General features: G+C 48.8%; 1 protein-coding gene across 1 annotated transcript in view; it reads left to right on the plus strand.

The window, feature by feature from the left end:
• The window catches only part of LOC117438193 (WD repeat-containing protein 7-like), a 50,578-nt gene that overhangs the window by 32,082 nt on the left and 4,669 nt on the right, over positions 1 to 13,827 (plus strand). Inside the window, exons 19-25 of the mRNA XM_034073675.1 lie at positions 124 to 247; positions 1,665 to 1,778; positions 2,630 to 2,830; positions 4,336 to 4,522; positions 11,254 to 11,371; positions 12,563 to 12,712; positions 13,738 to 13,820. Coding sequence (XP_033929566.1) covers positions 124 to 247; positions 1,665 to 1,778; positions 2,630 to 2,830; positions 4,336 to 4,522; positions 11,254 to 11,371; positions 12,563 to 12,712; positions 13,738 to 13,820 — 977 coding nt within the window. The remainder of the gene's footprint in view (positions 1 to 123; positions 248 to 1,664; positions 1,779 to 2,629; positions 2,831 to 4,335; positions 4,523 to 11,253; positions 11,372 to 12,562; positions 12,713 to 13,737; positions 13,821 to 13,827) is intronic.

Consider the following 13,827-nt stretch of genomic DNA (forward strand, 5'->3'; position numbering starts at 1 on the left):
ATTCCCATCCCATTCCCATTCCCATCCCATTCCCATCCCAATCCCATTCCCATCCCATTCCCATCCCATTCCCATCCCAATCCCATTCCCATTGGGAATAACGGGATGATCCCATTGGAATAGGTTCGGGAAGCAGCTCAGGCTTTGCTATTGGCTGAACTGAGACGTATGGAGCAGGATGGGAGGAAGGAAACCATTGATGCTTGGGCCCCTTATCTACCCCAATACATGGACACGGTCATATCCCGTAAGATCCTATGGGAATGGGGTCGATCCCATAGGAAAAGCCCATCCAGAGCATCCCTATAGCATGGAAAACCCCATTAGATCCCATTGGATGCTGTCCATAGGGCACAATGGGGCCACGGTTGTGATTGTCCTCATAGAGGAGGTTTAAGGTCCATTGGGATCAATGGGAATTCCAAGGATGGGGAATGGTTGGGGGGGAGGGATTGGGATGGGGAAAGAGGGATTTGGGATTCCCAATGGGAATAGGGACTGGGAAAGAGGGATATGGGATTCCCAATGGGAATAGGGACTGGGAAAGAGGGATATGGGATTCCCAATGGGAATAGGGACTGGGAAAGAGGGATATGGGATTCCCAATGGGAATAGGGACTGGGAAAGAGGGATTTGGGATTCCCAATGGGAATAGGGACTGGGAAAGAGGGATATGGGATTCCCATAAGGAATAGGGACTGGGAAAGAGGGATATGGGATTCCCAATGGGAATAGGGACTGGGAAAGAGGGATATGGGATTCCCAATGGGAATAGGGGCTGGGAAAGAGGGATTTGGGATTCCCATAAGGAATAGGGGCTGGGAAAGAGGGATATGGGATTCCCAATGGGAATAGGGACTGGGAAAGAGGGATATGGGATTCCCAATGGGAATAGGGACTGGGAAAGAGGGATTTGGGATTCCCAATGGGAATAGGGACTGGGAAAGAGGGATTTGGGATTCCCAATGGGAATAGGGACTGGGAAAGAGGGATATGGGATTCCCAATGGGAATAGGGACTGGGAAAGAGGGATTTGGGATTCCCATAAGGAAAAGAGGGATTTGGGATTCCCAATGGGAATAGGGACTGGGAAAGAGGGATTTGGGATTCCCAATGGGAATAGGGATGGGAAAGAGGGATTTGGGATTCCCAATGGGAATAGGGACTGGGAAAGAGGGATATGGGATTCCCAATGGGAATAGGGACTGGGAAAGAGGGATTTGGGATTCCCAATGGGAATAGGGACTGGGAAAGAGGGATTTGGGATTCCCAATGGGAATAGGGACTGGGAAAGAGGGATTTGGGATTCCCAATGGGAATAGGGACTGGGAAAGATGGATATGGGATTCCCAATGGGAATAGGGACTGGGAAAGAGGGATATGGGATTCCCAATGGGAATAGGGACTGGGAAAGAGGGATTTGGGATTCCCATAAGGAATAGGGACTGGGAAAGAGGGATATGGGATTCCCAATGGGAATAGGGGCTGGGAAAGAGGGATTTGGGATTCCCAATGGGAATAGGGACTGGGAAAGAGGGATATGGGAATCCCAATGGGAATAGGGACTGGGAAAGAGGGATTTGGGATTCCCAATGGGAATAGGGGCTGGGAAAGAGGGATTTGGGATTCCCATTGTTGTTAATGGTATCCCATGATATTCCCAGCGGGAGTGACCCCGGAATCCATCCCAATGGGAAGCGCCAGCCCCGATCCTATAGGATCAGAAGCCAGGATCCAAGAGGAAGAGCAGGAGCTGGTGGATGAGGACATTCCAGCAGGTGGGAATCATCCATAGGGAGCGATCCCATAGGATCCAATGGGATAAGCTCATCCTATGGAGCTCATCCTATGGATCCCATCCCAAATCCCATTGCAGTCCCTTTCCCATCCCAAATCCCATTGCAGTCCCTTTCCCATCCCAAATCCCATCCTTCCCATTGAATCCTGCCTTTCCCATCCCAAATCCCATTGCAGTCCCTTTCCCATCCCAAATCCCATTGCAGTCCCTTTCCCATCCCATATCCCATTGCAGTCCCTTTCCCATCCCATATCCCATTGCAGTCCCTTTCCCATCCCAAATCCCATCCCAAATCCCATTGCAGTCCCTTTCCCATCCCAAATCCCATCCCAAATCCCATTGCAGTCCCTTTCCCATCCCAAATCCCATTGCATTCCCTTTCCCATCCCATATCCCATCCTTCCCATTGAAACCTGCCTTTCCCATCCCAAATCCCATTGCAGTCCCTTTCCCATCCCATATCCCATCCCAAATCCCATTGCAGTCCCTTTCCCATCCCAAATCCCATTGCAGTCCCTTTCCCATCCCAAATCCCATCCCAAATCCCATTGCAGTCCCTTTCCCATCCCAAATCCCATCCCAAATCCCATTGCAGTCCCTTTCCCATCCCAAATCCCATTGCAGTCTCTTTCCCATCCCAAATCCCATTGCAGTCCCTTTCCCATCCCATATCCCATCCCAAATCCCATTGCAGTCCCTTTCCCATCCCAAATCCCATCCCAAATCCCATTGCAGTCCCTTTCCCATCCCAAATCCCATTGCAGTCCCTTTCCCATCCCAAATCCCATTGCAGTCCCTTCCCCATCCCAAATCCCATCAATCCCATTCCAGGTCTCCTCTCCCATCCCAAATCCTATGAGGAAAGGAGGAAACAAGCCACGGCCATAGTCCTATTGGGAGTCATTGGGGCCGAGTTTGGGGCCGAGCTGGAGCCTCCCAAGCTCCATTCCCGATCCCGGAATTCCAGCCAGATTCCCGAAGGATTTGGCTTGACCGGATCCGGGGCCAACTATTCCCTAGCCAGGCACACGTGTGAGTATCCCAATGGGAATGGGGTTTCCCTATGGGATTCCATAGGTTTCAATGGGGGATTGGGGTATCCATAGGTTTCAATGGGGGATGGAGGGGGGTTGATGGGATAATGGGATGTTGGGAGGGGGAATCCTATATCTGCTATTCCAGGCTTCTGGAATAGGGTCTGTGCTGTGTTTAAGGGGGCCTGGTTAGGGTCTTAAGGGGGAATGTATAGGGATGGGTGTTGTATATGGGTAAGAGGTATGGATATCAGTTCTATATGGGTAATATATAGGGATATCCATTTTATATGGATAATAGGTATGGATATCCATTCTGTATGGATAATAGCTATGGATATCCATTCTATATGGATAATGGGTATGGGTATCCATTCTATATGGATATTAGGGGTATCCATTCTATATGGGTAATATGTATGGATAACCATTATATATGGGTAAAACATATGTATATGTATATATATATGGATAATCTATATGGATATCCATTCCATATGGATAATAGGTATGGATATCCATTCTATATGGATAATAGCTATGGATATCCATTCTATATGGATAATATATATGGATATCTGTTCTATATGGACAATAGGTATGGATATCCATTTTATATGGACAACAGGTATGGATATCCATTCTATATGGATAATAGGTATGGATATCCATTGTATATGGATAACAGCTATGGATATCCATTCCATATGGATAATAGATATGGATATTCATTGTATATGAATAATAGGTATGGATAGCCAGTCGGTATGGATAATAAGTGTGGATATCCATTATATATGGATAATAGATATGGGTATCCATTCTATATGCATAATATGTATGGATATCCATTATATACGGATAATATGTATGAATATCCATTCTATATAGATAATAGATAGGGATATCCATTTTATATGGTTAATATGTATGGATTCCCATTCTGTATGTGTAAAACATATGGATACGTATATATATATATGGATAATAGGTAGGGTTATCCATTGTATATGGGTAATAACTATGGATAACCATTCTGTATGGATAATATGTATGGATATCCATTATATATGGGTAAAAGATATGGATATGTGTATATATATGGATAATATGTATGGATATCCATTCTAAATGGATAATATGTAGGGATATCCATGATATATGGATAAAACATATGGATATGTATATATATATGGACAATAAGTATGGATATCCATTCTCTATGTACAATATGTATGGATATCCATTCCATATGGATAATAGCTATGGAAATCCATTATGTATGAATAATAGCTATGGATATCCATTCTATATGGACGATAGCTATGGATATCCATTCCATATGGATAATAGGTACAGATACCCATCCCATATGGACAACACCTCAGGATATCCACCCCATATAGACAACACCTAAACCCTAACCCCCTCCCTAACCCCAACCCCCCCAATCCCCCCCCCAATCCCATTGCATCACCCCCATATTCCCTTCCTATCCCCTAGGCAAAGCCCTGACCTTCCTGCTCCTCCAGCCGCCCAGCGCCCGGCTCCCGGCGCACAGCACCATCCGTCGCACGGCCATCGACCTCATAGGCCGCGGCTTCACCGTCTGGGAGCCCCACATGGACGTGTCGGCCGTGCTGCTGGGGCTGCTGGAGCTCTGCGCCGAGGCCGACAGGCACCTGGGGAGGTGAGGACATGGCGGTGTTCCTGAGGTTGGGAATGCTGGTGGGATATGGGGGGAGGTTTGGGTGAGGGATGAGCGAAGGATGGTCAAAGGATGCTCAAAGGATGCTCAAAAGATGCTCAGAAGATGCTCAGAAGATACTCAAAGGATACTCATAGGATACTCAAAGGATACTCATAGGATGCTCGAAGGATGCTCAAAAGATGCTCAAAGCGCTTTGGGTACCAGTGAAGGATGCTCAAAAGATGCGCAAAAGATGCTCAAAGGATGCTCAAAGGATACTCATAGGATACTCAAAGGATAATCAAAGGATACTCAAAGGATACTCAAAGCGCTTTGGGTACCAGTGAAGGATGCTCAAAGGATGCTCAGAGGATGCACAAAAGATGCTCGAAGGATGCTCAAAGGATGCTCAAAGGCTTCACCGTCTGGGAGCCCCACATGGACGTGTCGGCCGTGCTGCTGGGGCTGCTGGAGCTCTGCGCCGAGGCCGACAGGCACCTGGGGAGGTGAGGACATGGTGGTGTTCCCAAGGTTGGGAATGCTGGTGGGATATGGGGGGAGGTTTGGGTGAGGGATGAGCAAAGGATGCGCGAAGGATGCTCAGAGGATGCTCAAATGATGCTCAAAAGATGCTCAAAGGATGCTCAGAGGATACTCAGAAGATACTCAAAGGATACTCATAGGATACTCAATGGATGCTCAGAGGATGCTCAAAGGATGCTCAAAGCGCTTTTGGTACCAGTTTAGGGTGCTTAGAGGATGCTCAGAAGATACTCAAAGGATGCTCATAGGATACTCAAAGGATGCTCAAAGGATACTCAAAGGATGTGCAAAGGATACTCAAAGGATACTCAAAGTGCTTTGGGTACTAGTAAGGGATGCTCAGACAATGCTCAAAAGATACTCAAAGGATACTCAAAGGATGCTCGAAGGATGCTCAAAGGATGCTCAGAGGATACTCAGAAGATACTCAATGGATACTCAAAGGATGCTCAAAGGCTTCACCGTCTGGGAGCCCCACATGGACGTGTCGGCCGTGCTGCTGGGGCTGCTGGAGCTCTGCGCCGAGGCCGACAGGCACCTGGGGAGGTGAGGGTATCCCGGTGTTCCTGGCTTTGGGAATGCTGAGGGGATATGGGGGGAGTGGGATGGGGAGGGGTGAAGGATGAGCGAAGGATGGTCAAAAGATGCTCAAATGATGCTCAAAGGATACTCATGGGATACTCATAGGATACTCAAAGGATACTCATGGGATACTCATAGGATACTCAAAGGATACTCAAAGGATGCTCATAGGATACTCAAAGCACTTTGGGTACCAGTGAAGGATGCTCAAAGGATGCTCAAAGGCTACTCAAAAGATGCTCAAAAGATGCTCAGAAGATACTCATAGGATACTCAATGGATATTCAAAGGTTACTCAAAGGATACTCAGAGGATGCTCAAAGGTTACTCAAAGGATGCTCAGAAGATACTCAAAGGATACACAAAGGATACTCAAAGGATGCTCAGAAGATGCTCAAAGGATACTCAAAGGATACTCAGGATGCTCAAAGGATGCTCAAAGGATACTCAAAGTGCTTTGGGTACCAGATTAGGGTGCTCAGAGGATGCTCAAAAGATACTCATAGGATGCTCAAAGGATACTCAAAGGATGCTCATAGGATACTCAAAGGGTACTCAAAGGATGCTCAAAGCGCTTTTGGTACCAGTGAAGGATACTCGAAGGATGCGCAAAAGATGCTCAAAGGATACTCAAAGGATGCTCAGATGATACTCAGAAGATACTCAAAGGATGCTCAAAGGATACTCGAAGGATACTCAAAGGATGCTCAAAGGATGCTCAAAGGCTTCACCGTCTGGGAGCCCCACATGGACGTGTCGGCCGTGCTGCTGGGGCTGCTGGAGCTCTGCGCCGAGGCCGACAGGCACCTGGGGAGGTGAGGACGGCGTTCCTGAGGTCAGGAATGCTGGGATATGGGGGGAGAGGGATGGGGAGGGGTGAAGGATGAGCGAAGGATGGTCAAAAGATGCTCAAAAGATGCTCAGAAGATACTCAAAGGATACTCAGAGGATACTCAAAGGATACGCAAAGGATACTCAATGGATATTCAAAGGTTACTCAAAGAATGCTCAAAGGATGCTCATAAGATGTGCAAAAGATACTCAAAGGATACTCAAAGGATGCTCAAAGGATGCTCAAAGGATGCTCAAAGGATGCTCAAAGCGCTTTGGGTACCAGTGAAGGATGCTCAGAGGATGCTCAGAAGATGCTCAGAAGATACTCAAAGGATACTCAAAGGATACTCAGAGGATGCACAAAGGATACACAAAGGATGCTCAGAGGATACTCAGAAGATACACAAAGGATACACAAAGGATACTCGAAGGATGCTCAAAGGCTTCACCGTCTGGGAGCCCCACATGGACGTGTCGGCCGTGCTGCTGGGGCTGCTGGAGCTCTGCGCCGAGGCCGACAGGCACCTGGGGAGGTGAGGTTCCTGACTTCGGGAATGCCGATGGGATATAGGGGGAGTGGGATGGGGAGGGGTGAAGGATGAGCGAAAGATGCTCAAAAGAAGCTCAAAAGATGCTCAGAAGATACTCAAAGGATACTCAAAAGATACTCAAAGGATACTCATAGGATACTCAATGGATGCTCAGAGGATGCTCGAAGGATGCTCAAAGCGCTTTTGGTACCAGTGAAGGATGCTCAAATGATGCTCAAAAGATACTCATAGGATACTCAAAGGATGTGCAAAGGATACTCAAAGAATGCTCAAAGGATGCTCATAAGATGTGCAAAAGATACTCAAAGGATACTCAAAGGATGCTCAAAGCGCTTTGGGTACCAGTGAAGGATGCTCAGAGGATGCTCATAGGATGCTCAAAAGATACTCCAAGGATACTCATAGGATACTCAAAGGATGCGCAAAGGATACTCAAAGGATGCTCAAAGGATGCTCAAAGTGCTTTGGATACCAGTGAAGGATGCTTTAAGGATGCTCAAAGCGCTTTGGGTACCAGTTTAGGGTGCTCAGAGGATGCTCAAAAGATACTCAAAGGATACTAAAAGGATGCTCAGAGGATGCTCAAAGGATGCTCAAAGGCTTCACCGTCTGGGAACCCCACATGGACGTGTCGGCCGTGCTGCTGGGGCTGCTGGAGCTCTGCGCCGAGGCCGACAGGCACCTGGGGAGGTGAGGACATGGCGGCGTTCCTGACTTCGGGAATGCTGGTGGGATATGGGGGGGGAGGTTTGGGTGAGGGATGAGCAAAGGATGCATGAAGGATGCTCAGAGGATGCTCAGAAGATACTCAAAGGATACTCAAAGAATGCTCAAAGGATGCTCATAAGATGTGCAAAAGATACTCAAAGGATACTCAGAGGATGCTCAAAAGATACTCAAAGGATGCTCAAAGGATGCTCAAAGGATACTCAAAGCGCTTTGGGTACCAGTTTAGGGTGCTCGGAGGATGCTCAAAAGATACTCAAAGGATACTCAGAAGATACTCAAAGGATACTCAAAGGATGCTCGAAGGATCTCAAAGTGCTTTGGGTACCAGTGAAGGATGAGCAAAGCATGCTCAGAGGATACTCAAAGGATGCTCGAAGGATACTCAAAGGATGCTCAAAGGCTTCACCGTCTGGGAGCCCCACATGGATGTGTCGGCCGTGCTGCTGGGGCTGCTGGAGCTCTGCGCCGAGGCCAACAGGCACCTGGGGAGGTGAGGGTATCCCGGTGTTCCTGAGGTTGGGAATGCTGGTGGGATATGGGGGGGAGAGGGATGGGGAGCGGTGAGGGATGAGCGAAGGATGTGCAAAGGATGCTCGTAAGATGCTCAGAGGATGCTCAAAAGATGCTCGGAAGATACTCATAGGATACTCAGAGGATACTCATAGGATACTCAAAGGATGCTCAAAGAATGCTCAAAGGATACTCAAAAGATGCTCAAAAGATACTCAAAGGATACTCATAGGATACTCGAAGGATGCTCGAAGGATGCTCGAAGTGCTTTGGGTACCAGTGAGGGATGCTCAAATGATGCTCAAAAGATACTCATAGGATACTCAAAGGATGCTCAGAAGATACTCAGAAGATACTCAAAGGATACTCAAAGGATGCTCGAAGGATGCTCGAAGGATACTCAAAGTGCTTTGGGTACCAGTGAAGGATGCTCAGAGGGTGCTCAAAATATACTAAAAGGATACTCAAATGATACTCAGAGGATACTCAGAAGATACTCAAAGGATACTCAAAGGATGCGCAAAAGATACTCAAAGGATACTCAAAAGATGCGCAAAGTGCTTTGGGTACCAGTGAAGGATGCTCAAAGAATACACAAAGGATACACAAAGGATGCTCAAAGGCTTCACCATCTGGGAGCCCCACATGGACGTGTCGGCCGTGCTGCTGGGGCTGCTGGAGCTCTGCGCCGAGGCCGACAGGCACCTGGGGAGGTGAGGACATGGCGGCGTTCCTGGCTTCGGGAATGCTGGTGGGATATGGGGGCAGTGGGATGGGGATGGTGAGGGGTGAAGGTTGAGCGAAGGATGCTCAGAGGATGCTCAAAAGATGCTCAAAAGATGCTCAGAAGATACTCATAGGATACTCATAGGATACTCATAGGATACTCAATGCACTTTGGGTACCAGTGAAGGATGAGCAAATGATGCTCAAAGTATGCTCAGAGGATACTCAGAGGATGCTCAGAAGATACTCAAAGGATGCACAAAGGATACTCAAAGGATACTCAAAGCACTTCGGGTACTAGTGAAGGAGGCTCAAAGAATACTCAAAGGATGCTCGAGGGATGCTCAAAGGATGAGCAAAGGATACTCAAAGGATGCTCGAAGGTTGCTCAAAGTGCTTTGGGTACTAGTAAAGGATGCTCAGACAATGCTCAAAAGATACTCAAAGGATGCTCAGAGGATGCACAAAGGATACTCAAAGGATACTCAAAGCGCTTTGGGTACCAGTGAAGGATGCTCATAGGATACTCAAAGGATGCTCAGAGGATACTCAGAAGATACTCAATGGATACTCAAAGGATGCTCAAAGGCTTCACCGTCTGGGAGCCCCACATGGACGTGTCGGCCGTGCTACTGGGGCTGCTGGAGCTCTGCGCCGAGGCCGACAGGCACCTGGGGAGGTGAGGACATGGCAGCGTTCCTGAGGTTGGGAATGCCGATGGGATATGGGGGGAGTGGGATGGGGAGGGGTGAGGGATGAGCGAAGGATGGTCAAAGGATGCTCATAAGATGCTCAGAGGATGCTCAAAAGATACTCAAAGGATGCTCAAAGGCTACTCAAAGCGCTTTGGGTACCAGTTTAGGGTGCTCAGAGGATGCTCAAAGGATACTCAAAGGATGCGCAAAGGATGTGCAAAAGATGCTCAGAGGATACTCAAACGATGCTCAAAGCACTTTGGGTACCAGTGAAGGATGCTCAAAGGATGTTCAGAGGATGCACAAAAGATGCTCAGAGGATACTCATAGGATACTCAAAGGATCCTCAGAGGATACTCAGAGGATGCTCAAAGGATACTCCAAGGGTACTGACATGATACTCAAAGGATACTCCAAGGATACTAATAGGATACTCAAAGGATACTCAAATGATACTCATCGCCACCACCCGCCCGAGGGCCTTCATCACCACCATCGCCAAGGACGTGAGGACGAGCATCCCAAACCCCCCTCATCCCATAGCATGGAGGCCGGGATTCAGGTGCTCAAAGGATACAGAGGATGCTCAAAGCATACTCAAGGGATACTCAAAGGATGCTCAACAGATACTCCAAGGATACTCAAAGAATGCTCGAAGGATGCTCAAAGAATACTCCGAGGATACTCAACGGATATTCCGATGATGCTCCAAGGATACTCAAAGGTTACTCCAATGATATGCAAAGGTTACTCAAAGGATACCCCAAGGATACTCATAGGATACTCCAAGGATACCCCAATGATACTCATAGGATACTCCAAGTATACTCATGTGTTACTCCAAGGATACTCGTAGGTTACTCCAAGGATACGTCAATGGTACTCATAGGTTACTCAAATGATACTCCAAGGATACTCATAGGATACTCAAACCCTCTCTCCCATTCCAGCATCACCCCAGGCCTCCCCCTGAGCCCCGCGGCCAACTTGGCGCGCTCGGCATGCCACGCTCTGGCCCTCATCGCCACCGCCCGCCCGCCAGCCTTCATCACCACCATCACCAAGGAGGTGAGGACGAGCATCCCAAACCCCCCTCATCCCATGGGATGGAGGCCGGGATTCAGGTGCTCAAAGGATGCTCAGAGGATGCTCAAAGGATGCTCAACAGATACTCCAAGGATGCTCCTAGGATACTCAAAGGATACTCCAAGGATACGCCAAAGATACTCATAGATTACTCAAAGGATACTCATATGATACCCAAAGGATACTCTAAGGATACTCATAGGATACGACAAGGATACTCCTCATATGATACTCATAGGATACTCAGGATACTCCAAGGATACTCATAGGATCCTCAAAGGATACTAATATACTCCAATGATACTCCTAGGTTACTCATAGGATACTCAAAGGCTACGCCAAGGATGCTCATAGGATACTCCAAGGATACTCATATGATACTCATAGGGTATTCATAGGATACTCAAAGGATACTCCAAGGATACTCATAGGTTACTCATAGGATACTCAAACCCTCTCTTTTATCCCATTCCAGCATCACTCCAGGCCTCCCCCTAAGCCCCGCGGCCGACTCAGCTCGCTCAGCACGCCACGCTCTGGCCCTCATCGCCACCGCCCGGCCCCCAGCCTTCATCACCACCATCGCCAAGGAGGTGAGGACGAGTATCCCAAACCCCCCCTTATCCCATGGGATGGAGGCCGGGATTCAGGTGCTCAAAGGATACTCAAGGGATGGTCAAAGGATGCTCGAAGGATACTCCAAGGATACTCATAGGTTACTCCAAGGATACTCATAGAATACTCAAAGGATACACCAAGGATACTCATAGGATGCTCAAAGGATACACCAAGGATACTATTAGGATACTCAAAGGATATGCATATTATACTCATAGGTTACTCCAAGGATACTCATAGGATACTCCAAGGATATGCCAAGGATACTCATAGATTACTCAAAGGATACTCATATGATACCCAAAGGATACTCCAAGGATACTCATAAGATACGCCAAGGATACTCAAACCCTCTCTTTTATCCCATTCCAGCATCACTCCAGGCCTCCCCCTGAGCCCCGCAGCAGACTCAGCTCGCTCAGCACGCCACGCTCTGGCCCTCATCGCCACCACCCACCCGCCAGCCTTCATCACCACCATCGCCAAGGAGGTGAGGACGAGCATCCCAAACCCCCCTCATCCCATGGGATGGAGGCCGGGATTCAGGTGCTCAAAAGATACTCAAGGGATGCTCAGAGGATGCTCAACGGATACTCAAAGGCTACTCAAGGGATGCTCAGAGGATACTCAAAGGATGCTCAATGGATACGCCAAGGATACTCATAGGTTACTCCAAGGATACTCATAGGATACTCCAAGGATACTCATGGGTTACTCATAGGATACTTCAAGGATACTCCAATGATACTCATAGTTTACTCAAAGGATACTCGTAGGATACTTCAAGGATACGCATATGTTACTCAGAGGATACTCCAAGGATACTCATAGGAAACTCAACGGATACTCATAGGATACTCCAATGATACCCATAGGTTACTCAAAGGATACTCCAAGGATACTCATATGTTACTCCAAGGTTACTCATAGGATACTCATAGGATACTCAAACCCTCTCTCCCATTCCAGCATCGTCCCAGGCCTCCCCCTGAGCCCTGCGGCCGACTCAGCTCGCTCAGCACGCCACGCTCTGGCCCTCATCGCCACCGCCCGGCCTCCAGCCTTCATCACCACCATCGCCAAGGAGGTGAGAGATCCCAAACCCCCCTCATCCCATAGGATCCAGGCCGGAATTCCCTATGGATCCCATCCCATTCCCATTCCAGGTCCACCGGCACACGGCCCTGGCGGCCAACGCGCAGTCCCAGCAGAGCATCCACACCTCCAGCCTGGCCAGAGCCAAGGGGGAGATCCTCAGGGTGCTGGAGATCCTCATTGAGAAGATGCCCACGGATGTGGTGGAGCTGCTGGTGGAGGTGGGAGTCCGGGATCTGGGAATGAGGGTGGGATCGATATCGGGAATGGGAATGGGAATGGGTTCAGGTTGGGAGTGGGAATGGGAATGGGTTGGGAGTGGGAATGGGTTGGGAATGGGAATGGGTTGGGAATGGGTTGGGAATGGGAATGGGTGCGGGTTGGGAGTGGGAATGGGTTGGGAATGGGAATGGGTGCGGGATGGGAGTGGGAATGGGAATGGGTTGGGGGTGGGAATGGGTTGGGAATGGAAATAGGAATGGGTTGGTAAAGGGAATGGGTTCGGGTTGGCAGTGGGAATGGGTCTGGGTTGGAAGTGGGAATGGGTCCAGGTTGGGAATGGGAATGGGTTGGGAATGGGAATGGATCCAGGCTGGGAGTGGGAATGGGTTGGGAATGGGAATGGAAATGGGTTGGAAGTGGGAATGGGTCAGGATTGGAAGTGGGAATGGGTCCAGGTTGGGAGTGGGAATGGGTTGGGAATGGGAATGTGAATGGGTTGGGAATGGGAATGGGTTGGGAGTGGGAATGGGTGCGGGTTGGGAATGGGAGTGGGTTCAGAATGGGAATGGGAATGGGTGTGGGTTGGGAGTGAGAATTGGTTGGGAGTGGGAATGGATCCGGTTTGGGAATGGGAATGGGTGTGGATTGGGAGTGGGAATGGGTCCAGGTTGGGAATGGGAATGGGTTGGGAATGGGAATGGGTCGGGAGTGGGAATGGATATGGGTTGGGAATGGGAATGGGTCCAGGTTGGGAATGGGAATGGATCTGAGTTGGGAGTGGGAATGGGTCCGTGTTGGGAGTGGGAATAGGTTGGGGTTGGGAGAGGGAATGTGTTAGGAATGGGAATGGGTTGGGAATAGGAATGGGTCCGGGTTGGGAATGGGAATGGAAATGGGTTGGGAATAGGAATGGGTTGGGAATGGGAATGGGTTGGGAATGGGAATGGATCCAGATTGGAAGTGTGAATGGGAATGCCAAAGCATTCCCGAATGGATCGCTGGGATGCTCCCATCTCATTCCCAGGTGATGGACATCATCATGTATTGCCTGGAAGGATCCTTAGTCAAGAAGAAAGGACTCCAGGAATGCTTCCCGGCCATCTGCAGGTCAGTA

Source organism: Melopsittacus undulatus, assembly GCF_012275295.1.
Source record: "Melopsittacus undulatus isolate bMelUnd1 chromosome W unlocalized genomic scaffold, bMelUnd1.mat.Z SUPER_W_unloc_1, whole genome shotgun sequence".
NCBI lineage: Eukaryota > Metazoa > Chordata > Aves > Psittaciformes > Psittaculidae > Melopsittacus > Melopsittacus undulatus.